This window comes from Malus sylvestris, chromosome 15, assembly GCF_916048215.2.
Source record: "Malus sylvestris chromosome 15, drMalSylv7.2, whole genome shotgun sequence".
Classification (NCBI taxonomy): domain Eukaryota; kingdom Viridiplantae; phylum Streptophyta; class Magnoliopsida; order Rosales; family Rosaceae; genus Malus; species Malus sylvestris.
In genome coordinates this window covers 20,842,699-20,867,391 of record NC_062274.1, presented here as the reverse complement: position 1 = coordinate 20,867,391, position 24,693 = coordinate 20,842,699, and the positions used below count along the sequence as shown (strand labels likewise).

At 39.4% G+C, this 24,693-nt stretch overlaps 3 protein-coding genes across 6 annotated transcripts; 1 reads left to right on the top strand and 2 right to left on the bottom strand.

Annotated features, from left to right (window-relative positions):
• Positions 1 to 238: 238 nt before the first annotated feature.
• On the bottom strand, positions 239 to 2,047 carry LOC126603395 (thioredoxin H-type). The gene is made up of 3 exons (XM_050270225.1): positions 1,881 to 2,047; positions 674 to 796; positions 239 to 563 (listed from the first exon to the last, which is right to left on the bottom strand). Exons 1-3 carry the CDS (start codon positions 1,968 to 1,970, stop codon positions 420 to 422), a joined length of 357 nt encoding a protein of 118 aa, XP_050126182.1. The 5' UTR covers positions 1,971 to 2,047; the 3' UTR covers positions 239 to 419.
• A 990-nt stretch (positions 2,048 to 3,037) lies between these two features.
• Positions 3,038 to 5,405, bottom strand: LOC126603408 (protein RTE1-HOMOLOG-like). Of its 4 annotated transcripts, none has more exons than XM_050270238.1 (3): positions 5,169 to 5,405; positions 3,628 to 3,917; positions 3,038 to 3,493 (listed from the first exon to the last, which is right to left on the bottom strand). In XM_050270238.1, the coding sequence occupies exons 2-3, from the start codon at positions 3,895 to 3,897 to the stop codon at positions 3,125 to 3,127; spliced, it is 639 nt and encodes a 212-aa protein (XP_050126195.1). In that variant the 5' UTR covers positions 3,898 to 3,917; positions 5,169 to 5,405; the 3' UTR covers positions 3,038 to 3,124. The 4 variants fall into 4 exon arrangements, with proteins under 4 accessions (XP_050126195.1, XP_050126194.1, XP_050126193.1 ...); XM_050270237.1 differs by having other exon boundaries at positions 3,038 to 3,547; positions 3,628 to 3,914; positions 5,169 to 5,400; XM_050270236.1 differs by having other exon boundaries at positions 3,038 to 3,547; positions 5,169 to 5,399.
• Positions 5,406 to 5,722: 317 nt separating this feature from the next.
• Positions 5,723 to 17,339, top strand: LOC126603407 (uncharacterized). The gene is made up of 13 exons (XM_050270235.1): positions 5,723 to 5,958; positions 6,069 to 6,227; positions 6,308 to 6,556; positions 6,660 to 6,779; positions 7,319 to 7,399; positions 13,954 to 14,049; positions 14,340 to 14,435; positions 14,814 to 14,867; positions 14,969 to 15,172; positions 15,254 to 15,379; positions 15,489 to 15,554; positions 15,828 to 16,127; positions 16,380 to 17,339. The coding sequence occupies exons 1-13, from the start codon at positions 5,896 to 5,898 to the stop codon at positions 16,851 to 16,853; spliced, it is 2,088 nt and encodes a 695-aa protein (XP_050126192.1). The 5' UTR covers positions 5,723 to 5,895; the 3' UTR covers positions 16,854 to 17,339.
• Positions 17,340 to 24,693: the final 7,354 nt, after the last annotated feature.

Sequence of the window (24,693 nt, the reverse complement as noted above, 5' to 3'; positions counted from 1 at the left end):
TGTAGAGTATCCCTTGAATACTCGGTACGAAAATCTCTCCTTACATGGAGGTTTGTGGGTACACAAGGCCAAGTGGTACCTAAATACAAGGGAGCTCATTTCTTTGTGAGTAAATCCAGCAGTCCACCTGGTCCGACAGTCAGACGATAGAATTCTCACAGTTAGGCCTTGTGCACCAACCTGCCACAACGATACATACAGAATTTCCACATCTAGTAACAACTATCCAAACCATGTATGAGCTAGATAGAACTGCATTTATGTAACAACCATATGAAAAATACCACACACAATACTCAGGACAGAGTCAGGACTCAAAAGGTTAAAATATAAGTCTACATTACTTGCACATCATAAGGTCTGTGGCCATGTGTGCAGTTTGCTATAGTATAGTCTAGATTGATCGGTATTTATGACATTCAGGCAGAAGCAGTGCCCAGATGCTTCGCAATCGTCTGCTGCAGCTCGTCCTTCTTCGCTCCGACCACCTTGTCCACGATCTTCCCTTCTTTCAGGAACATGAACGTCGGCATTGCCTCTACCGCCCAGTCTTGCGCGACCGTCTACACCAAAATTCACTTGCGACTGAGTTTCTCTTACAGTAGGCAGATTCTAAATCAAATTCTCTCTTTTGGAAACAAATGTCTTCATTTTGTTTTTGAATATTACGTACCTTCAATTCATCGACATCGACCTTTACGAATATGACATCGGGCAGCTTCTTAGCCAACTCTGCCAAGAATGGTGCGATGAAGCGGCATGGTCCGCACCAAGAAGCAGTGAAGTCAATAACCATCTGCATTTTTTATTGAAGAGCTCTCACGAGAAAGTAAATGAATAGCATATATGACAAATAACAATGTTTTCCCTCGTTCTGCAATCTTTCTAGCACTTCGTTTAACTCTATAAAACTCCACATTCAACAAAAAAAAAAAAAACAATTTGAGAATGTATAATCATGGAAACACTGTTGTTTTGTTATAAAATATGAAGAGAGACAATTGATAGTAAGTAGCGTCGAAACAAGTGCATGACATACATCGGAGCAATTAATATTTAGATGTGCGGTCAAGACACCATGATCTAATCAACAAGGATTCAACAGTCAAGGATCCTGGTACTTAAGTATGCATACACATGATAAATTAAACAGAGGTGTATACGGGGAGAAAAATTAAACAGAGGTGTATACGGGGAGAAAATGACTCCAAGCCAGAGGCAAATTAATGATGCAGTTCTGAATCCATTACCCTTTTTAGTAAGTCCTTTTCAACCTAGGATTCTTCTTAATTTACAACCAAAAAGAAAACCTAGGATGAACATATATGTGTCCTTTGTCTGCTCCCACATGATAAAACGTTAAAAGAAAATTTCTGGCTCAAATTTCCCAAGACCAGTTACAAAAGAAAGATAAATACGATTGAATTTGTACAAATACAGAAGAAACGAAGCCAATTCATTGAACAATTTCACCAAAATGTTCTCCAAGAACGAATCAAGCTAAGAGATCCATATAATTTCCATGGAAAAATAAAAAAATTTCAAAAGAAAATTCCAAAAATTCGAAAAAAGGCCCTATTTTCTAGGATCTCAATACCAATAATTTAGGACAATCACAAAAATCATAAGCATCTAACAAATATTTACGATTTGAACATAAATCTAGATTAATTAAACTAAGCAAATCAAATCAAATCAGATAAGAAAAAACCAAATCACCAAAAACCAAACGAAACCCAATATTCAGATTCATTAAAAACAAGAACCCAAATCACCAAAAACCACAATGGAAAACCAAATCGAAATTACAAAAATCAAACAAATCTTTCAAGAAAAAAAAAATGTAATGAATTTGTATTTGGTGCAATTCAAAAGAATACCAGCTTCTTGGAGTCGTTGCCTTTTTGGAGCTGCTGCTCCCATGCCTCCACAGTGTGGCAGCTGAAAACTTGTCCCTCCTCCGTTGCCATTTTTCGCTCGGTAAAATTTTCTCGAGAAACAAACAGCTAGAAAATAACACCTCACAAAATAAACGTGATTCCCATGGGTGGGAGATAAGGACTGTGAAAAAGGAGAGATTCCCATGCAACGTACGGACGGGAACGCGTAATGCATGCAGCTGGCAGGTGGGGCTTTTACTGCGAACGTATTGCGCACAAACCCATGGCATCATCTGTGGGTATTTAATTCCAACCGTTGGATCCTAAGAACTTGACCTAATTAATCAAGAGCATCATATCCATTGGTTCATATTTTATTCTTTTGCCAATCAATGGGGGCAAAAAAAAACTAGACTTAGTATCATTAGATCAATAACTAGTTGGTATTATAATCAAAATTAGAAAACGACTTTTGCATTTGTTAGTAAGAATGGTTTGGTTGAGTGTTCCATGGTTAGCTAAGTGGTGACAGAAGGTGATATATTGATATTAAAGACCGATTCTCTTCAATGTTGCAAAGTAATTGAATTGGAATATGTCGCATAATTGGTGTAGCACAAAAAATTCAATCATATCAAAACAGACAGTTCACTTTTTTGCTTTTGGGAAGGGGTTAATAAGAAGCTTTGGTGCATGGAAAATTTGACGAGTAAATGTTGCTAATCACTTAAACTACAACCCCCTTTGACATTTCTTGGCAAAGGGATATTTGGTTAACCATTGTGTCGAAAATTCAATCCTAATTAATTTGTTGAACGCCATTACTACTAATAGGATTGATATGTTTTATATTTTTTAGTACTAATCCATATTTATGGTCCAAAAATTCCACATAACTGTAACGGAATTTACATGTTTGATAATTATAGAGTCCGTTACACCCTTATTTTAGTCTAAGAACTTTCTTAGCACATGCAAAAGAGAGTTAAGCCAGTTAGTAACTACAATATGCCTGTCTCTTGCACCCCAAGTTTAAATCTCGTTCATCGTAAGCTAGAGTATTCTAATCCAAGAACTTTCTTCCGTTATATACTACAAAACTGGACCACGACCACGGAATTTTTTTTTTCGTACATTGGATTCTTGGAACGCATGCCTTCTTAAGAGAAAAGAGAACTGTTCTATACATTTGAATCACGTTTCTGAATCCAAAGTTTTTGTACGAAGACTTCAAATGACAGAATTTACAACTGGATCAAACTCTTGAAACAGTACGTACCAAGAAGAAACCAACCGACAAGAAGGGCGGTGAAGAAACCTAAGTACTTTAGGAAGGTTGAACCTACTAATGCAACTCCGAGACAGAATGTTATTAAAAACGGTAGTAAGGACTGCACCACGGCTGCTGTGCTCACCCACTGACCCTTGAGAAAGATCAGAGCTGCAAGGTTCACCACATTCCACCCACCAGACCGAAAGCCTAACCTGTTTAGGTTGTTGGCTACAAAGGAGAGGCAATTGCAGGTAAAGAGGTTGTAAGCTCGGTGTTGGAATTCCTGAGTGCCCTTCCGGAGCGCATCATCCCATGTCTTTATGTCGCTTCCACGTTCATTCTGCCCATATTGATCCTCACTTAGGTACTCAGACGGATCGGGAATAGCGCAACACTGCTTGTCAAATTTTAATGAGCATAAATGAAACAGGAACGAGAAGGTTATACGGGTTCAGATATGAAGAGGGTATGTACCTTTTCTTTGCTTATTTGGATGTAGCGAGTCGCTGCTCCAAAAGCAAAGTTATCCACGCACACGAAATTGGGCCCCGCAAAGTCCAATATCACACCATCTTCTCTGCATATGCCAATGTGGCCAACAAAAGGAATCAACCATGAAATAACAGGAAGGGGTGTCCACACAATACAGCATGGGAACCGGGATCTTTTGGGGTCAATTTGCAATGTCGGTGAATCACTTCCATCAATCATCAAGTTGTGCTCGGGGCCTGCACTTGTTTTCATTGCCAAAATTGGAAAAGCTGCTGAATTGCCTCAAAAACATTAGACACTTGTCAAATATGAAACTAGTTTATCTTAACTCTCACATCCGAGATGGAAAGACACTGCCAAAATTAAAGGCATCAACTATTAGACACAGAATTTTCAAATCGTGTTGTGTACAAGATAAAATGGAATGCTTTCTGAACATCTTCTGGCCAAACATTTCTCAAGTCATAACTGCTCCGATGCACACTCCATGCACTTCCAAAATGAAATTGTGAATCACATTGTAACAAGCAGCATAGTTCAGCAGGTCAATAAACAGAAAAAATGTAGGAGGTCGCGGGTTCAATGCTCCGGTGAGTCTGCTTGACTGTGGGCACAGGTATGGTGAAATTCCTCATAGCCTCTCTGGGCCCGGAAAAGGTGGATAATCGTGGCTTGCCATGTCCCCCTTTTGTCTTGGCAAAAAATATTAGGAGGCACAAAGAGCTCTAACTAAACTACGCAATAGCGTATTATCAATGAATCACAAACAGAAACGATTGTCCATTATCGAGTTGTGGTTGTCTAGTATTTCTCCTATGTAAAATGGCATGTGGTCGAAATAGCTCTGCATCCAACTCCTCTCCACACAACAAACTTGTCGGAAAAAAAATATGGGGATGAACATAATTTGGAAGCTAGCCCAAATTCAAGTATGTATCATAACCTAGCAATTTCCCAGTAAACATAGAATTCAGGCTACAATACTTACATGTATTTAATACAAGCACCTCCTCGATGGTCAGCCTGAAATATATCCGACGGCCATATGATGATTTCATTAAAAACATGCAAGTATCATAGCCATTCCCGCATTTGAAAACCAACACACAAATTGTTACTAGCCTATTTTGAAAATACCAATGTTTAGCTTCATCTTTACCATACTAAAGAGGACCAATTCTGCGGTAGTCGCGTAAACAAGTTGGTTAGTGCTGTATCCTCTCCTTTTCAGTTCAATTTCGAATCCCACAGTTTAAATTAAATTAGCATATGGCTCGATTAAAACAAAGTTGACCAACTTCCTTATCAGTTATCAATTAGGAACTCTAATTAAACATCTTTAATCACCGTTTCTAGCTAAGTGAAACCACTAAAAGGCGTGGAAGCATCAGAACAAATCAGACACCAAATACTAAGAGAAACCGTCAGGAAAAGTTAAAGCGGTTGAAGAACCGTGGCTAAATGTAAGAGTAGTAACACAAACACAAATCGTGGACACAGAGGAAGATGAGCAGAGGGAGTACCTTTGGATGGGCCGCAGTGGAGAAAATGAGCGCAGCACCGCCGGCGGTTGTTGAGGGTTCGGATCAAATCAGACCCCGGGGGCGTATAACTTGGGTCAAAGGAGAGTTGGGATCTGCGTGTTTCTGGTTATTTTGGCTTGTTTGGTTAGTTGGTTAGTATTAACCCAGGATTACATATCTCGTCTTGATAAAAATGGTAGGGGAATCATTTCCTCCCATCCCTTTTACTCCTTGCACTCTTCCCTTTATAATTATTTCGTTTTTAATTTTTAATTAATAAGGAGATTAGACTAAACTTTGTAATAAGTTAATAATAATATAGTTTAAATTTATCTTTAGTGAAAATCTCAATTATTTTTTGTCGAGAATATTGAGAGATCTTAGGTTGATTCTCCGTCAAAGAAAAATTTAGACCATATTATTAATAATCTATTGTGAAGCTAAGTCTGCTTCCTTTTTAACGTTCATAATATTTTTGGTTAAAAAAAAAAAAAACTTTCGTTTCATAATTTCTTTTAAATTAAAAAAAATAAAAATAAAAAGGCCAAAGCAAGAGGAAGTTCCGGAAGTAATACGCGATTGTCTGGAATACTGGAGGTAAAATCTACCCGAAAGTAACGGTCTCTCACAGTCGGAGAGTCTAGAAGGCTCCACTCACCACTGCAGCTCAACACTCCGTCCTCTCCGTCCTCCGCGAAATTGGATTCTCGGCGGCAGAGACTTCGCCATGAGGAAGCGAGATTTGGCAATTCTCATGCTCTGCGCCTTCGCCATCTTCTTCTCTCTTCAGGTCCCTTCAAAATCCTAAAAAACCCTAACGACGACCGAATTTGTGCATTTCTTTTCAATTGAAATCGAAGCGAATTGTTTCTGATTGGATTTTGATGTTTGAAATTTCAGCACGAGGGTGATTTCTCCTTCAGAGAGGCGTGGATGCACCTCTCCGACGACTACCCAATCAAGTTCGAAGGCGACCGCCTTCCTCCGCCGATCGTCGCCGATCTCAACGGCGACGGCAAGAAGGAAGTCCTCATCGCCACTCACGATGCCAAAATCCAGGTTTCTCTCTCTTAATTTTCATTGTTGCTTGTTAGGTATGTTTAGGGTTTAATGTTATAGGTAATTTCTGTTATTGTTAGGTTTTGGAGCCTCATAGTAGGCGTGTGGACGAAGGATTCAGCAACGCGCGTGTGCTTGCGGAGGTGAGCCTTTTGCCTGACAAAATCCGCATCTCATCCGGCAGACGGGCCGTGGCAATGGCTACCGGGGTTATTGACAAGCTTAGGCCGGGGCAAAGACCTAGGCAAGTTTTGGTCGTTGTTACGTCGGGTTGGTCTGTTATGTGCTTTGATTCCAACCTCCAAAGGCTGTGGAAAGTCGATTTACAGGTTTGTGGAAAGTTTGGAATTTTGTTTCATATCTCTCTAGGGAAATGGTAACTTGGTTGGTGTTATTCGATTGGGTATTCTTATTCTAGTGGGCATTTTACAGGAGGATTTTCCACATAATGCTCACCATAGGGAGATTGCCATCTCAATAAGTAATTACACCTTGAAGCATGGGGATACAGGATTGGTGATTGTTGGTGGGAGGATGGAAATGCAGCCTCATGTATGTTTCTTGTTATATTATTTGGTTCTAATTTGTTTCCATTTGTTCTGGATTTACTAATCAACTTTTCTTTCGAGTATCCGTTATGGAGAAATCATGTGTGGTTACAAGTATATACCCCACTGCCAATATTGTTTGCGAACTTTAAAGCCCACCTTTACAAGCATTATCTACTAGCTTTAGCATCCCTTCATTAAATGTCTTTACAAACTTTTAGGATGTCAATAAAGAAATGCGGACCGTAATCTTCTTTTCACTTTTATGTCAAGATGAATATCGATTATAAAGTGTTCAAATTGGACTTACTTGCGATTGTTACATCTTTCATTTTTCTATATTCGTTGCTTCTGTGCTCCTGGTATTTCACAAGTTCCTTTTGTTGTCCGTTCTTGTTGTCTTAACTCCTTTTTTTGGAGTACTTGATTGAAACCAGACTTCTACATTTTGACCTGTTATTGCCATTGTAATGTTTAAACTGAAGGCTCACATTTTTACTCAGTCTACAGTGCTCTTAAAGGTGATTTCTTGTCATTTTTTAGATTTCCATGGACCCTTTTGAAGAAATTGGGATGGCAGAGAGAAGTGCTGAGCAGCATAGAAGAAATTTAACTGAAAAGGAGGTAAAAAACATTTTTTGGTTTATAGATGAAAAATGGTGAAAGGTATAGAAAGGCGAAGCAAGAGGCGAAGAAAGAGGCGAAGCAAGAGGCGAAGAAAATGGTGAAAGGTATAGAAAGGCGAAGCAAGAGGCGAAGAAAGCTGTGAGAGAAGCTAAGTTAGCGGCTTATGACGATATGTATAAGCGACTAGATACCAAAGAAGGAGAGTTGGATATCTATAAACTAGCTAGAGCAAGGGAAAAGAAGACAAAAGACCTAAACCAAGTGAGGTGCATCAAGGATGAGGATGGAAAGGTTCTTGCTACAGAGAACGCGGTTAAAGACAGATGGAAAGGTTATTTTCATAATCTTTTCAATGAAGGACATGAAAGGAGTGCTTCTTTAGGGGAGTTGAGTAACTCAGAAGAGTGTAGAAACTACTCTTTTTATCGTAGAATCCGGAAGGAAGAAGTGGGTGTAGCTTTGAAGAAGATGAAGCTTAGAAAAGCAGTAGGCCCAGACGATATACCAATCGAAGTGTGGAAAGTTTTGGGAGAGACAGGTATAACATGGCTCACTGACCTTTTCAATAGGATTTTGAAAACGAAGAAGATGCCGAATGAGTGGCGAATGAGCACTTTGGTGCCTATCTACAAGAATAAGGGTGATGTACAAAATTGCATGAACTATAGGGGAATTAAGCTAATGAGTCATACAATGAAGCTCTGGGAGAGAGTCATTGAGCATAGATTGAGGCAAGAGACACGGGTTTCGGACAACCAATTCGGGTTCATGCCAGGGCGCTCAACCATGGAGGCAATCTATCTCTTACGAAGATTGATGGAAAGATATAGAGATGGGAAAAAGGATTTACACATGGTCTTTATAGATTTGGAAAAAGCGTATGATAGGGTCTCAAGAGACATTCTTTGGAGGATTTTAGAGAAGAAAGGAGTACGAGTAGCATATATCCAAGCTATACAGGATATGTATGAAGGAGCAAAGACTGCCGTAAGAACTCATGAAGGACAAACCGAAAGCTTTCCCATAACTGTAGGATTACATCAAGGCTCATCCTTAAGTCCTTACCTTTTTGCGTTGGTAATGAATGAGTTAACAGGACATATTCAAGGTGATATTCCTTGGTGTATGCTTTTCGCAGACGATATAGTGTTGATAGATGAAACTCAGGAAGGGGTAAATGCAAAGCTTAACCTTTGGAGAGAAGTGTTGGAATCTAAAGGTCTTCGCCTAAGCCGATCAAAGACAGAATATATGGAGTGCAAGTTCAGTGCAAATGGAGGCCAAAACGAGTTAGGGGTGAGGATCGGAGATCAAGAAATACCAAAGAGCGACCGTTTTCGTTACCTAGGATCTATCTTGCAAAAGAACGGAGAATTAGATGGAGATCTCAACCATAGAATACAAGCTGGATGGATGAAGTGGAAGAGTGCATCCGGCGTGTTGTGTGACCGTCGTATGCCACTGAAGCTCAAGGGAAAATTTTATAGGACGGCAATAAGGCCGGCGATGCTGTATGGCACAGAATGTTGGGCGGTGAAGCATCAACACGTACACAAAATGGGTGTAGCGGAGATGAGGATGCTTCGTTGGATGTGTGGGCACACGAGAAAGGATAAGATTAGGAATGAGGATATCCGGGGTAAAGTAGGAGTAGCCGAAATTGAAGGAAAGATGAGAGAAAATCGGTTACGGTGGTTTGGACATGTGCAAAGAAGGCCTACTGACGCTCCGATTAGAAGATGCGACTATGGGACAGAGGTTCAGGGCCGAAGGGGCAGAGGAAGACCTAGGAAAACTTTGGAAGAGACCCTAAGAAAAGACTTAGAGTACTTGGATCTAACGGAGGACATGACACAGGACAGAACACAATGGCGTTCTAAGATTCATATAGCCGATCCCACTCAGTGACTTGGATTTTCCAAGTCTCCAACCGAAAAGTTTTCCTCACTCGGGAAATTAAGGGAACACTACCTCAACCTATATGCTCCACTCACAAAGCTTCAACATACAAGCTTCAACAAAAGAAAATTCAAAGAACTTAGCGAAGAAGGCTTTGGTGTATTTAACACAATACGTTGAAATGAAGGAAAGCTTATTTATTGATATTCCCGATAAGTTACAAATATGTACATATACTTGAGTCAAAATAAACAAACAAGAGGGAGCCTTCACAAAGGTTGCTTAGGAGAAGTCTCAGCAGTCGGTAGAGCCCCAGAAAGAGAAGGCACCGGAGGGGGATCATTCGGAGCCTCAGTACTGGACAAAACCCTAGAAGGAGGAGGCATCAGATATTGATCATTTGGAGCCTCATTACGCGGTACAGCCCCAGAAGACGAAGGCAATAAATGCCTTTGGAACAAACCCACAAATCTCTGATGATCAAGTAAAACCTGACCATCAGATTCCTTCATCTGGTCAAGCTTCCTCTTCATGTTTGTAGCATAGTCATGCGCGAGCCGGTGCAACTGTTTATTCTCATGCTTGAGCCCTCTAATCTCCTGTTTGAGACTCATCACTTCAGCCGCCAATGATTCAACTTGGCGGGTTCGAGCAAATAGGCGTTGGGCCATATTAGACACAGAACCTGCACACTGAACACTGAGAGCCAGAGAATCCTTAACAGACAACTCATCAGACCGTTTGGAAAGTAGTCTGTTATCTTTGGGAGTGAGAAGGTTCCTGGCCACTACCGCAGCGGTCATATCATTCTTCATCACGGAATCTCCAACGGTAAGAGGACCAGTAGGGGAGACGAAGGATGGGCGCCATATGTTGTCTGGAGAAGGCGGGGCTGCCTCTTCAACAAGGTTCAAGTCAAAACGACGGTCGGAGGGGCCAGACATTTTCAAAGGTGTTGAAGAGAGAAGAGGTCTGACAAATCAAGATCTTAGAAGTGCAAGAATGGAGCTTCTACTGGTGGATATTCAAGTGTGCTTTGGAACTTAATGTCAGCCCCTATAAAAATCTGCACTCGACGAAGCTTCAGAAATCGAAGAGGCGCCTGCTCAGAAATCGAAGAGGCGTTTGCTTTCTCAAAAGCTGGGCTGCTCAGAGACCACGAGGGTCGATCTCAGAAATCGAAGAGGTGTTTGCTTTCTCAAAAGCTGGGCTGCTCAAAGACCACAAAGGCCGATCTCAGAAATCGAAGAGGCTTGCTTTCTCAAAAGCTGGGCTGCTCAGAGACCACGAGGGCCAATTTCAGAAATCGAAGAGGCACCTACTTTTCCAGCCTTGTCAGCACCTGTCACACGCACACTCAGCTTTGCGGAAATTATGGGCATTCTGTTGAAGATTTCTGGCGAAGTAGAAAGCACATGAATCGTACTGTTCAATCACCCACTTCCCACACGCAACAGTAGCTCATGGGTACCACAGATAACTTTGCCAAAGTTCTCTGACAAAGTTGAGACACGTGAAGCTTGCAGCTCCCACTACATCGCTCTGACCAAGAAGGGTAAAAGAATTGCAAAGAAACAACACTAACAAAGTTTAGACACATAAATTTTGAAGGTCTAGCTACCATATTATTACCCACAAGGGTAAAGGAACAGTACCACTGCTGGATAATTGGAAAGTCCCGGTGTGTCAACCTCTGTGCTTCGTGGCAAGGTAGACTAGCAAACATGCCCAACCTTTACTCACATTCGAGAAAACACTCCTAACAAGATTGCTTGCTCCAAAATCGAAGAGGCACCGCCCTCCGAATCTCGAGAGCCAGACTCCCAATATGATTACTTTCTCAAAAATCGAAGAGAGGGTAAAGGAACAGTACCACTGCTGGATAATTGGAAAGTCCCTGTGTGTCAACCTTTGTGCTTCGTGGCAAGGTAGACTAGCAAACATGCCCAACCTTTACTCACATTCGAGAAAACACTCCCAACAAGATTGCTTGCTCCAAAATCGAAGAGGCACCGCCCTCCGAATCTCGAGAGCCAGACTCCCAACATGATTACTTTCTCAAAATCGAAGAGAGGGTAAAGGAACAGTACCACTGCTGGATAATTGGAAAGTCCCTGTGTGTCAACCTCTGTGCTTCGTGGCAAGGTAGACTAGCAAACATGCCCAACCTTTACTCACATTCGAGAAAACACTCCCAACAAGATTGCTTGCTCCAAAATCGAAGAGGCACGGCCCTCCGAATCTCGAGAGCCAGACTCCCAACATGATTACTTTCTCAAAAATTGAAGAGACACCACTATCCGAATCTCGAGAGCCAGACCCCCAACAGGATTGCTTTCTCAAAAATCGAAGAGGCATCGTTCTCCGAATCTCGAGAGCCAGACCCCCGACAGGTCTGTAATCTTCACACGCAACATCAGCTTTCCAGATACCACAAACCACTTTTTCAAAGTGCTCTGACAGAGTTAAAACATGTGAAGCTGGCAGCTCCCACTACCGTGCTATAACCAAGTAGGGTAAAGGAATAGCATTATTACTTGATGTTAGGGAGACTCCTATATATGTCGACTTCCATCCCTAACGGACAGGCAGACCTGCAAAAATGCTCAACCCTTTCTCTTATCTGAGAGGGCACTCCCAACAAAGCCTTTCGAAATATTCAGCTTTCTTTCCCCCCGATAATACCTCTGTAAACAAGCTATAGTAGAGCAAGAATATCTCATATCATCAGGGTTAAAAGCAAGAGTATCCCATATCATGCTTTTTCCCTGTCTTTTCCTTTGGCCTTGTTCTTACCTGCAAGACAAGGAGAAAGAGAGCAATCAGTCAGCACTTGGAATCAAGCTTCCAGCCAGGAACTGACTGCCTGGAACCCCTTACCTGATTACTTACCTGGCATTGCTCTCGAGTACTCATCTTCAACATCTTATGCTTCCAGGGAAGATACCGCATCTGCCTGAGGAACAGATAGGGCAAGTGAGAAGGATACAAGGAAGCATGTGGAGACAAGCGTAACAGCACACGTGCCGATACATCCACTACTCTACCAAAAGCAAAAGTATCCCATATCAGCAGGGTCGAACGTACTCTAGATTTGATGGACTTGTTTTGACCCTCAAATTCTTCAGTCGGCCTTATACTCTGGAGGAAACCAGAAAACCCTCCAGCCCAGTTCAAGAATAAGCCTGTGGAAAGTTACTTCTTCAAAAGCAAAAGTATCCCATATCATCTCTCCTCATTTTTCTTCTCTTTATCCTTCATGCTGCCTGCAAGATAGGGAGAATGTGAACAATCAGCCGGAGCTCTGATTGCTTACCTTGTCTGTCACCTCTTTCAGCAGATCCCCCAGCTCGGCGACTTGGGGGACTCCTACTACATGGTTTGTATCTCGCTTGACCAAGCATGAAACTAAAAGTAAGCTTCAAGTGAAATTGATACATTACCTTGTGCATCTCCACCAGTTACAGATACCACCCCTGGATGGAGGAAGAGTACTTCCAGAGAAGATGCCACATCTACCTATGAGACAGATAAGGCAAGTCAAGACGATACCACACTCCGGTACTTAGAAGTTTCGTGGCTACGAGATCATTCTCCCACAATATTTCCTAATGTCATTTGTACTAAATCATTCACTTGTACTCACTCAAGGAGAGCTTGAACCTATGTACTTGTGTAAACCCTTCACAATTAATGAGAACTCCTCTATTCCGTGGACGTAGCCAATCTGGGTGAACCACGTACATCTTGTGTTTGCTTTCCTATCTCTATCCATTTATATACTTATCCACACTAATGACCGGAGCAATCTAGCGAAGATCACAAAAAGTGACCGTTTTCGCTACCTAGGATCTATCTTGCAAGAGAACGGAGAATTAGATGGAGATCTCAACCATAGAATACAAGCTGGATGGATGAAGTGTAAGAGTGCATCCGGCGTGTTGTGTGACCGTCGTAGGCCACTGAAGCTCAAGGAAAATTTTATAGGACGGCAATAAGGCCAGCGATGTTGTATGGCACAGAATGTTGGGCGGTGAAGCATCAACGTACACAAAATGGGTGTAGCGGAGATGAGGATGCTTCGTGGGATGTATGGGCACACGAGAAAGGATAAGATTGGGAATTAGGATATCCGAGGTAAAGTAGGAGTAGACAAAATTGAAGGAAATATGAGAGAAAATCGGTTCCGGTGGTTTGGACATGTGCAAAGAAGGTCTACTGACGCTCCGGTTCGAAAATGTGACTACGGGACAGAGGTTCGGGGCCGAAGGAGTAGAGGAAGACCTAGGAAAACTTTGGAAGAGACTCTAAGAAAAGACTTGAGTACTTGGATCTAACGGAGGACATGACACAAATGAGCGCAATGGCGTTCTAGGATTCATATAGCCGACCCCACTTAGTGGGAAAAGGCTTTGTTGTTGTTGTTGTTGTTATAGATGAAAAACTCTTGCATGTTGTAATTAGAGTGGATAACCTGATCTACAGATGTTTGCATTTACTGAGCATTCTCATTTCTTGGTTTGAAGTATGATAATGCATAGATTTGAGCTTCTGGGTGGACAAACTATATGAAACCAGTAATAAACAGCTATTTTCTATTTTGGTTCTTGGTAGTAGTGTGTTTTGAAGGTTTTTCTATCTATCTTGTGTAGGCTTCTGGGAGTTCAGGAACTGTGGATTTACGCCATTTTGCTTTTTATGCATTTGCTGGCAACTCTGGAACTGTGAGATGGACTAGAAAGAATGAGGTGATCTTCATATGTTTTGTACATATGCTTTTTATTTTGACACTTCTCTGCTTTATAGTTCATAGTATACTTAGAAACTAAAAGACACTAATTTTCTGGTGTAATATATTCAACAAATTTATAGCAGGTGTACAAGGTAGAATTTTTTCTCTTAGCATCTTATTGATGCATGTTGCTATTACACTACTACCTGGTGTTTAACTCTTATCTGATTGATGATTCCAACTTTTGGTTAAGAATATTCAAGTATTTGCTTCTCAAACAGCTGATTCAGTCATTTGATTGTTTAGAATATTGAAGAGAATTCTTCAGATGCTTCACGGTTAATTCCACAGCATAACTACAAACTTGATGTTCAGGCTATGAACAGTCGTCGCCCAGGAGAGGTGTGTTATTCTGCCATTTACAAAACTGCATAGTTACTTGTTACAGTCACCCAATGTATGATATGTTAAATCAATTTTTCATTTTTTTTATATAATGCTGTGAAACTCTTATTCTATGGAGTTTTGTAACATATGAAATATTTGAGTTCCGACTTGAAATGGTCCCGAAGAAGCTTATGGAAATCTCTCTCTCTCTCTCTCTCTCTCTCTCACACACACACACACACACACACACAAAGCACTTCTGTACACATTTTTCTTTACCTTCTAAAGTATGGTAGTTTTCATCTTGTCGTCTCCTTATGAATCATGCTTATTTGGACCTCATTTATGATAGATTATTTTGAGATAAGCCCCCTGATACATGTTACATTGTAGTATGAATGTAGGGAATTCAGAGAATCTATCCTTGGAGTTATGCCACATCATTGGGTAGGTTTAAAAACTGTCTTTTACTCCATTAATTGCACTCCTATTCAATTCAATGTATTATTTTGTGAAAAGTGATTTGCCAATTTGCATACCATTATCAGGATAGAAGAGAAGATACTTTGTTGGAACTTGCACATTTCAGGCGGCACAAAAGGAAAACATTGAAGAGAACATCCGGAAAGACTATTAACTTACCTTTCCACAAGCCAGAAGAAAACCATCTTCCTGGAAAGGACTCAACAAAAAAAATTTCAAACTTGATTGGAAAAGCTACACGGTATGCTGGTTCAGCAAAACCTAAGAAGGTGACTTGTGAACAATTTAAATCTAAAATTGTTTATTGTATGCTGAAGTTCCTTTTTGACCTGTTTATGTTGCTGATGCAGCCATATCAATATATTCCTACCATAACAAACCACACTCAGCTTTGGTGGGTCCCTAATGTCGTTGTAGCTCATCAAAAAGAAGGAATAGAAGTTATTCACTTGGCGACTGGCCGCACCTTCTGTAAGGTAAACGAAATGCCCACACAATTTCCCTTCTTGTGTCATAACCAAAAGTGGAATATTTATGTTATATTAGACTTAACCGATGTAATGCAAAATTTATCGATCTCATCAGCTTCATCTTCAAGAGGGCGGCCTTCATGCTGATGTAAATGGTGATGGAGTCCTAGATCATGTCCAGGTTCACATCTCTTGACTTTCTACCTTTGGTCTCTTATCTCAATTCCAGTTGGCTGAACAGCCTAAAAGTTTAATACTCAGTGGATCTGAAGCACAATGATAAATAAAAGATTTATGATTGGTGGACAAGCACAAAGAATAAAAAAAGAAAAGGAAATGTAGGGAATAATGTGACATAATCAACTGGTGGCCAGTGGCCACTTATTTGAAGTGTACATTTTGTTTATGGCTGAATCATGGGTGATAAATGTGACAATGTGTGCCTTCTCTGCAGGCCGTAGGGGGACATGGCGCTGAGCAGACTGTTGCTAGTGGATCCATGGAAGTGCTTCGTCCCTGTTGGGCTGTTGCGACCTCTGGTGTACCTGTACGAGAGCAACTATTTAATGCTTCTATATGTCATCATTCCCTTTTTAACGTATTCCAACATGGAGAATATTCTAGAGGCTTTGGCCGAACTCATGATTTAGCTTCGTTGGAGGTAGCAACTCCCATTCTCATTCCAAGAAGGGATGGCCATAGGCATCGTAAGGGAAGTCATGGTGATGTTGTCTTCCTGACAAATCGTGGTGAGGTATGCATTCTAATCCTGACCTCTTTAGTCTTCTTCCTGTGGTTGTTTTGAGAATGGACTTTTGGCTGGATAACCAAATCAAATCATTTTGATTATCCGATCTGTGAAAATTTATCCTTACTACAAGTTTCTCACGTCATGGATTGGGATGAGATCACTCACAAAATTCATATATAATCTTGTAAGCTGTAAGGTACAGGATACTGTTTTCTTATGCTGAATTGGCAACTTATAAATTGTACTTTCCCTCAGGTAACTTCATACTCCCCTGGATTGCATGGTCATGACGCCGTTTGGCAGTGGCATTTGACGACGGGTGCTATATGGTCAAATCTTCCATCTCCATCAGGGATGACGGAAGCTGGTAACGTGGTCCCTACACTGAAGTCATTCTCGTTGCGAGTTCATGATATTCAAGAAGTGGTCCTTGCTGGTGGAGAACAACAGGCTGTGGTGATTTCTCCTGGAGGAAGTATTGTAACATCCATTGACCTTCCAGCACCGCCTACATACGCGCTGATCACCGAGGACTTCTCAAACGATGGGCTTACTGATCTTATTGTTGTGACCAATACCGGGGTGTACGGGTTCGTCCAGACCAGGCAACCAGGTGCTTTCTTTTTCAGCACCCTGGTTGGTTGCCTCATACTTGTAATGGGAATCATATTCGTGACCCAACACCTCAACTCCATCAAGGGTAAGCCCCGTGCTTCATCTTCTCACTGAAAGCAGCAGAGCTTTCGTGATGAATATACTAACCGTATATCGCCACAACCCCAAAGAAGCAAAAGAGTTGATTGAAATCGTGTTTTGGAAGAGAAAAATTGGCATACGCCGATCGAACCCTTAAGCCTTAACCTGGGAAACAGCATCAGATCGATGAGCTGACAGACTTGCTTCATTGACGTATGTATGGCGATCATCTAGAGTGCTTGAATTTTTTGTAATTTTCAGTTAACATATCGAAAACAGAAAGGATTTAGGGAATAGCATTTCTAGTACCATATTCAGTAAAGCTTATGATAGGTGTAACCTTAGAAGGGATGACACAAAATTTGAGAAGAAAAAAAGCATAGGTTTACTGTTCACGTATGGTTCAGACCAAGACCTGGCATTTCTCTCTTTCAGCTACACTATGCCGAGTAATTAGCATAATTTCGGTTGTTTCCTACCGAAAAGTCTTATATGTGAAGTTAAGAACACCTTTATTAATGTCCCTGTTCATAATTGAATTTTAGGTATAATAGGAAGTATCAAATTCATTAAATTTTCTAGGAATTACAGAAAATTTTGGTGCCAAAAAGTGCACAGGTGGTTAAACTATTCTTTAACTATTCTATCTTTTATGACTAAATTTTGTTGAGTATCAATAATTGATAGCTCATCATTGGTTAGTTAATGAGGCTGGTATGTCATACTAAAGTTGTTAAGTTGTTACAAAGATTAATTAGCCTGTTAGAAGTGTAAGAAGGAAGCTTTAAGTTGGATATGTGTGATAAAAGCTCTGTAATTGTAAGGATCCAATTCATTAAGGTCTAGAAGACAATTCATATGGTTTACACCCTCTCTCTCAAGTTCTTCATTTTCCTACATTTCACATTGCTCTTTGATTCTTTCTCAATGTAGTTAACGCTTGGAACAGTTTACAAAAGTTAACAGGGATATAACTACGTTGTCGAGCAAGCTTTGGTTTTGAGTCCAAATAACATGGTTTAGCTAAGCCGTTGGAGATGTTCCTATAGAAAGACAAGGAAACAAAAGGTTATCTTTGGCTATCTGGTCAGACTCGAGAACATACATTGTACACAAATTTTCTTTGGCTAAAAATGGAGAAAACTTAGGATAAATGATGACACACAATTCAGGAAATACTGCTTTCATGGATATTTCCCTTTTTTTATACCAAAAAGGAAAAATTAATTCCCCAAGAAAATACGTTTTGGCCTTTGTAGATATATTGACTGGCTGCATAAAAATATCATATATATATATATATATATATATATATATATTTAATTATACAGAAATTTTAGACCTCATGATCGACATTCTCTTTGAAACTGAATATTATTGGCCTTCACTTTGATGCATGTCATTTCAGAAAGGTCGTCCATATGCATATATCAATCCATTTCAAAGAGATTTGTTGGGGAAAAGTAAGATTGCTACATGAAAATTCCGTGGGGCTGTGAAAACAAGTGGGAGAGCTCTACCTACCTCTCGCATTCAAGCACCTTATGACTAAAAGTCAATACAGAAATAAGTACATAAATAACCAAGATCATGCCTTCCATCCCTACAATATCATCCCCTTGTTCCTGGATCCAAAACCTTGGGGAAGATATCATTTATTTCGAAATTGTTTACTTATGAAAATTCTACAGCATACTGGTGTATATATGGGATGCACTGACTTACACCGGACCTATTAATTTGTATAAATGAGTATATGACAGGCTCAATCTAACCGTTCAAACACCGATACATCTCATACACTAATATATTATAGAAGAACTATTTTTATTACCAATGCTTCGTGGTTATAATTTGGATGTTTTATATGAAAAAGTACAATTAAATGGACTCGTGTGCAGCATCCCAAGCACTCTTCTAAACACAATACCAAAACAAAAAGATACTATGCTAAACACTAGATTTTGAACTTTAAGAACCCTAATACACTATATGCGTAGTTTTGCAGCATGGTTTATGTTAACCTAATTCCAAAGACGACATGGGTGAGATAAATACATTACAACTAATTAACGGTCGAGAAATCTAGCAACTATAGCTAGCAACCAAAAGAATATTTACTGGTCCATGAAGAGACAAATCATATGCTGATAAACGCTTTAACTTGCAGCCTTGTTTTCTGCTGACAGCAGACACGCACAGCCTTTCAAGTTATGGACTACGGAACAAAAACTTAAACTCCCACCAATTTGCGTTCAGTTCAGCACATACAGATATGTAGAGGTGCTCTCTCTACTGCTTTCTCAGATTTGCAAATAGGGTTTGGGAGGAAACAGCTGATTATCTAACTATATGCATAGTTTTGCCAGTGGCGGAGGGACGAAGAGACAAGGATTGGCCTAGGCCTATCCTGACCTTTTCTTTTCAACCCTCCGCCAATTATCATGCTTCATTCATTTACAGTCATGCTCTTATTTGTCAACAATGCAACAAATTCAAACATTTTCTTTCCTAATTCCAACTTCCAACTTCCAAATCTGGTTACATCCCACCACTATCATTATATTTATATAACATATATATAGTCAATACCAAAGTTCAAATTAATTCAACAACTATAAGATTCGTAAAATCTATCTTGTTGTATATAACTTTTAATTGTTTATCTTCTATCTTACCTCTTATTTACCTGTTAGTGTTTATAATTTTTTGTTGATTCTCCCTATTAAATATAATAGTATACATGACAAGGTTATCATGGAACGATTAATATTGTACATGTTTGGATGTGTTTTTAAAATAACTGAAAGCGTTTTTGGGGAAAGTTTTTGTGTTCCAAAAGCACTGTACGTGAATTTTGGAAGAATCACTAATTATATACTTCTTGCAAGATGTACTTAAGTTCCTTTTTAGGATTCACTTGCATTTTAACTAAGGATTGATTCTAGAAGAACTTTCATTAAAAACGTCTTCAGTCATTTTCAATGCACATTCAAACGCACCATTATCAAGGAATATGTTATTATGATGTTTTAGTTAGTAACTTTGTAATTGTTATCCGCCATTTTATTTTACATTTGTGAAAGGTCTCTCCTCACAAAAAATTTTGGCTCCACCATTGAGTTTTGCACCTGTATATATAATACTTTCCCTCCTTCCTGTGATGAACTCTCAACTTTTTAAATTTATATCACGGTTTTTGAATTAAATGAGTTTATCTAGAAATGATATTTAGATGATTATAAAGATAATGAATTGTTACGATTCTAGCGTTTGTAGGGCAAGATGTCATAGTAAGAGAAATGAGGTTTCACAGAAGTGAAGTATTGTCCAAAAAAATAATTTTTTTTTAATTTTATTTTGGTAGCAAATTGCTTGCTTGTTGAGACCACAGCCCCCAAGCCAACACACAAAACCGCATTGTGTGTTGGGCTCAGCCTACCAACCCTAGAGCTGATCAATTTGCATGCTAACCCTGCCTGCCTATAATTGCCCGAATACACCATAACAAACCCTAGTGCTCCCTTTTGAATTATGCCTTTGATTGTGCTTACTAGGGAATTAATCTACCTAATATGTTATTTAGTTATTGCTCTTGGATCTCTAGAATATCGCAGACACTGCAGTGATGTATATATATTGCAGACACTGCCATAGATTACAATCTAGGATTTCAGACTGCTGCATGTGGGAGTATAGAGACTCTGATAGTAACGGAGTATATGGACTCCCTTTTAAATTTGAAACCTTCCTTGTATATATAGGAGAGAGCAATGTTGTGGGGTCGTTTGGCTATCATGCATCCACCCTTTGGTTGATTGGATGCCTTATACAGGAGAGAGCAGTGTTTGATGTTGTACGTCGACTCTGAGAAGTCTAGAGAACACGTGCTTACTTTTTTTCGAATTTTCTTTTAGTGTGTTTTCCTAGCTACTCACAACAAATATGTTTCTTTGTTACGTTAGTCTACTCACGATAAAGATGATTTGCCCTTAGATAAAATGTTGGTCTGCACATCCAATGGGTAAAAACAAGTATATACTCCCTACATCCCTACATTAACTTACTGAAGAAAAACCCTTTATCAAACTTGGAATAAAATGACATTAGTGGAAGAATTCTAAGGATGCTTCAATAATTAAAGTCATGCTGTCTGATTTTTAATATAGTAGTGGCTGGATAAAATATGATTTTAAACATACTTTCTTGAATGTAAAAGTCATTTTGAGGCATATATAAAGTTGTTGATAAGATGCATTTGTCAAGGAAAACCTCAGACTTAAAAAAAGAGTTTGAATTGAGATTTGACATTTCTACGTAGGATGCATTTTTGTTCATCACCCTCAAGGGGTGACAATGTTTACCACCTTACTTACAACCATTATATGAGTTTAAGTTTTTGAGGTTTGTGTCTAAACTCATCAAACAGTGATAAATTGGATGGTGAGTAAAAATATTCCTTTTCTATATAGATCTGGGATATAGGATTATAATATAAAGTCACTATAAATTTCTATAGGTATGAATTGGTTTCCCTAATACTAGACAATTTTGCCATTTTACTTGGAAGGTAGTAAAATAAAGTCTCTTGATAGCCCCTTAGAGACAAACTGTGGTCTAACTGGTGTACATACACAGCTAGACCGCAGTCTGCCATTGTCAACAACTTCTATGTGTGTATATATAGTTTGAATGGTTTCCCGGTATTATAACGGGGGAATTAAAACCTGAAAAGCGAATAGTTGGTTTGAAGAACCACTGGATATAATCTTAAGACTTATTTATTGAGGATAGTTCTATTTGATTTGTTGGTGCAAGCACTCCATTCTCTTAGACCGGATATCGAAAGCTTTGACAAGGTTATAATGAGGTCATTTTTCACTGCACCGTATTCCATTGTACGTATTCTTTCAACATTTCAATGAATATTGTACTTTTCCGAAGCAAAATTTATGTAATCTATATAGCCATATGCTTGAATATGGCACTAGGGCTCGCGGAGAAAAATTCATAATTCCAGAACAGTTCCGTGCATCATCTCTTTAATCATTGTGTAGAATTATCTTTATATGCATTAATGTATAGTCACATATGTTAACCCGAGTTAATTAGAATGTATACTATAGTTACATCACATTAGAGGTTAATGAGCAAAATTGTTCCCATATCTTAATTGTGCGACTTGTACTAGGGCACCAATTACTATCCCGACTTTTACTCGTTCAGCACTCCTCCCTTGTTATCTAACCATAAGACAACAAAGAAAGTAGTGCAAAAGGAGAAAATATGAGTGAAAATTACTACATGCGACTAATAGCTACAGATCGCAAACCTAATTTTAAAAGGATAATATCCCGTTGCAGATGGAGGCCCTTGATGATTCCCGACAGTCACAGGTGCTTGCCCAGTTGGACTTGTCCAGGGGACGGAATATTTACTGAGCCTCTCCTCTCTTCACTCTTTGTGCTGCTCAAGGAAACATGATATGTACATATTCTGATGGAGTTGGAAGTCTTTTGAGCCAAAAAAAACATGGGCGTTATTCTCATCATTATTTCTGAGTAATATCAAATTATTTCTGCATTGGGAATGTATATATTCATATGGTTTTCTCTTTTTGTTAAGATTTTGTTCATTAAAAAAACAAATAATTAGGTTTAGAAGTTAAATAGATATCCTCACTGCTACTAATGAAGTATTTTTCTTACGGCTACCAACGACAAATTGTGATTCATTTCTTTCTGCCGGTCAACGCTATATAAATTTAGTAATCTTAAGAGGAAAAAGAATCCACCACAAAAAAGTTGCATCACATGGAAACACTGTAGCACCACATTTAGCTTTATTTGTACGTTCCCAGCTGTAAATGTATGAGTATTTTTTCTCTGGTCTACATTAAAAGTGCAAACTTAGGGTAATGCTAGGGAGAGTAAATATGTAGATTAAATTTTATAAAAATAATAATATAGAAGTTGATAATTATATTATTTCTTAAATGTTGATTAATGTGATTATTCTTATTAGTGACACATCATTTAATTTTTAAATTTAGTCTCTTTAACATTACCCACAAACTTAAGTTATTGCTGACCTAAATATTACACAGTTTACGTGGCACACATGCCAAAGTAGCTAGGAGCTAACGTCATTCGGTCGCTTGATTGTTGATGCGGGCATGCCAATTTGTTTCCAAGCACGATTGAGCAAATATCGTGAATGTGGTGATTGTGATGAAATACCCTCCTGACTTCTAAATCGAGGGACTGCAGCCGAGGAAGGAACACTCTCGACCTTGAGTTCTATAACTTGAAGACAAGGTTATGCAAATCACTGTAAAGTTCTGGGTCTTCTGCATTAGGTTTAGCACCTCAACTATATAGTGAGAATATAGGTACTACTGAATCGGTATCAAGCTATATGGACAAAGATACTCAAAGGAGATGAGTGTGTTTATTATAAAAGTGGTTCGGCGGTCTGTGAACTCTAAATGTAACGTAAGAGTAACCAATCATAGGACACTTCACTTTGTCAAGACAACTGATTAATTGACACCTTGCAACAAAAGAATAAAAAATTCTTCGCCGACTGAGATTTAGATAAATAGTTAGCTACAGTTGAAACTCCAAAGGAAATTGACTCCACAACTCTAACCCTGTCTAACCATACGACTGACTTTGCTGGTATCAACACTAACCCGTCAAACTAGCCAAAATTAATGGTTAGTGAATAAGTTAGTTTTTTTCTAGAAGGTGAGATATTTCCATTAGACCGTTGATCTGTGTGTTAAGTTGAAGGTCGAAGGCTCGTATGTTGCAAATCCTCTTGCATTTATAAGAACAAATTCATTAATGCCTAATTCTGCCGAGTTGTAGAATTCCAATAGTACTGCTACTCTTTGGCACATTATCTGAATGCATCTAGAATTATCTTGACAAATCATTTTTCCATCGAAACTTTATCATCGTCGAGTCTCACTCTTTTCAACTTGAATTAGGATTATAAATTAGTCCTCTTATGTGATTAACTCATTTTTTCTAGACACGATCCTCAAGCATTCTAATCCAAATCTCATCAAAACCTATCATGATCCTTCAAAAGCCCTACATCATTTAGGACTCGACCATGCTATAACCCAATCCTGTCTTTTAAGCAATCCTAATTCACTTAGGGTGTGTTTGTTTGGCTTCACTAGCCTTTACTAGACTAAATTAGACTAAAAGTTAGTGCAGTGTTGTTTTTGTTAATCATAAGGACTAACTTTAGTGGGACTAGGTGGGACTCGTCTCGATCATCGACCTCGCTAGAGGGTCTTAGATGGTCCCTCCAAAATGAAGCGAACTGCTAAGACCGCTCTTTGCTTCGTCTACTTTGTTTACTCGCTTCGCGTTCTCTTTCTACTGGACGACCTCGCCGTCAAATCCTCCTACTCTCTCCCCGCATGGATCTTCCCTTGCTATATCTCTGTGCACCGCCAGCCCAACCCACCACTTAAATCCCAAAATCTATTTACCACCACCAATGGGTCGGGCTCGATCCGGTGGATCAATTAGAAAAGAGAAAGTTTACTTGATATTACGATCGGCTGAGGGCTGGGGTTGACAACCGAAGGCTAGGTTTGAAAACTGAGGTTCGAAGGTTGGGTTCGAAGACAATGGTTTGAAGGCAAAAACGGATTGCAAAGATATGTTGGAGAAATTGGATCAATTTGGGTTTTTCCAAGCACTACTCTCTCTTTTGATCTTTGGGATCCAAGCAGTGAACTTGTCATCTGGGATTTTAACAATTTATCTAGATTAAAAGATCTGCCGACCCCACTTAGTGGGAAAATATTTTGTTGTTGTTGTTGTTTAGTTTAAAAGATCTGCTGGAAAAT

Coding starts and splice junctions, on each gene's coding strand:
- LOC126603395 (XM_050270225.1), bottom strand. CDS start 1,970: ATGGCAACGGAGGAGGGACAAGTTTTCAGCTGCCACACTGTGGAGGCA. Junction 797..1,880: donor GCAACGACTCCAAGAAGCTG/GTATTCTTTTGA, acceptor TAAAAAATGCAG/ATGGTTATTGACTTCACTGC. Junction 564..673: donor TCGATGTCGATGAATTGAAG/GTACGTAATATT, acceptor ATTTTGGTGTAG/ACGGTCGCGCAAGACTGGGC.
- LOC126603408 (XM_050270239.1), bottom strand. CDS start 4,099: ATGTTTGGCCAGAAGATGTTCAGAAAGCATTCCATTTTATCTTGTACA. Junction 3,918..4,029: donor ACACGATTTGAAAATTCTGT/GTCTAATAGTTG, acceptor GAGGCAATTCAG/CAGCTTTTCCAATTTTGGCA. Junction 3,548..3,627: donor TCCAAATAAGCAAAGAAAAG/GTACATACCCTC, acceptor TTTGACAAGCAG/TGTTGCGCTATTCCCGATCC.
- LOC126603407 (XM_050270235.1), top strand. CDS start 5,896: ATGAGGAAGCGAGATTTGGCAATTCTCATGCTCTGCGCCTTCGCCATC. Junction 15,173..15,253: donor GTTCAGCAAAACCTAAGAAG/GTGACTTGTGAA, acceptor TTGCTGATGCAG/CCATATCAATATATTCCTAC. Junction 16,128..16,379: donor TCCTGACAAATCGTGGTGAG/GTATGCATTCTA, acceptor ACTTTCCCTCAG/GTAACTTCATACTCCCCTGG.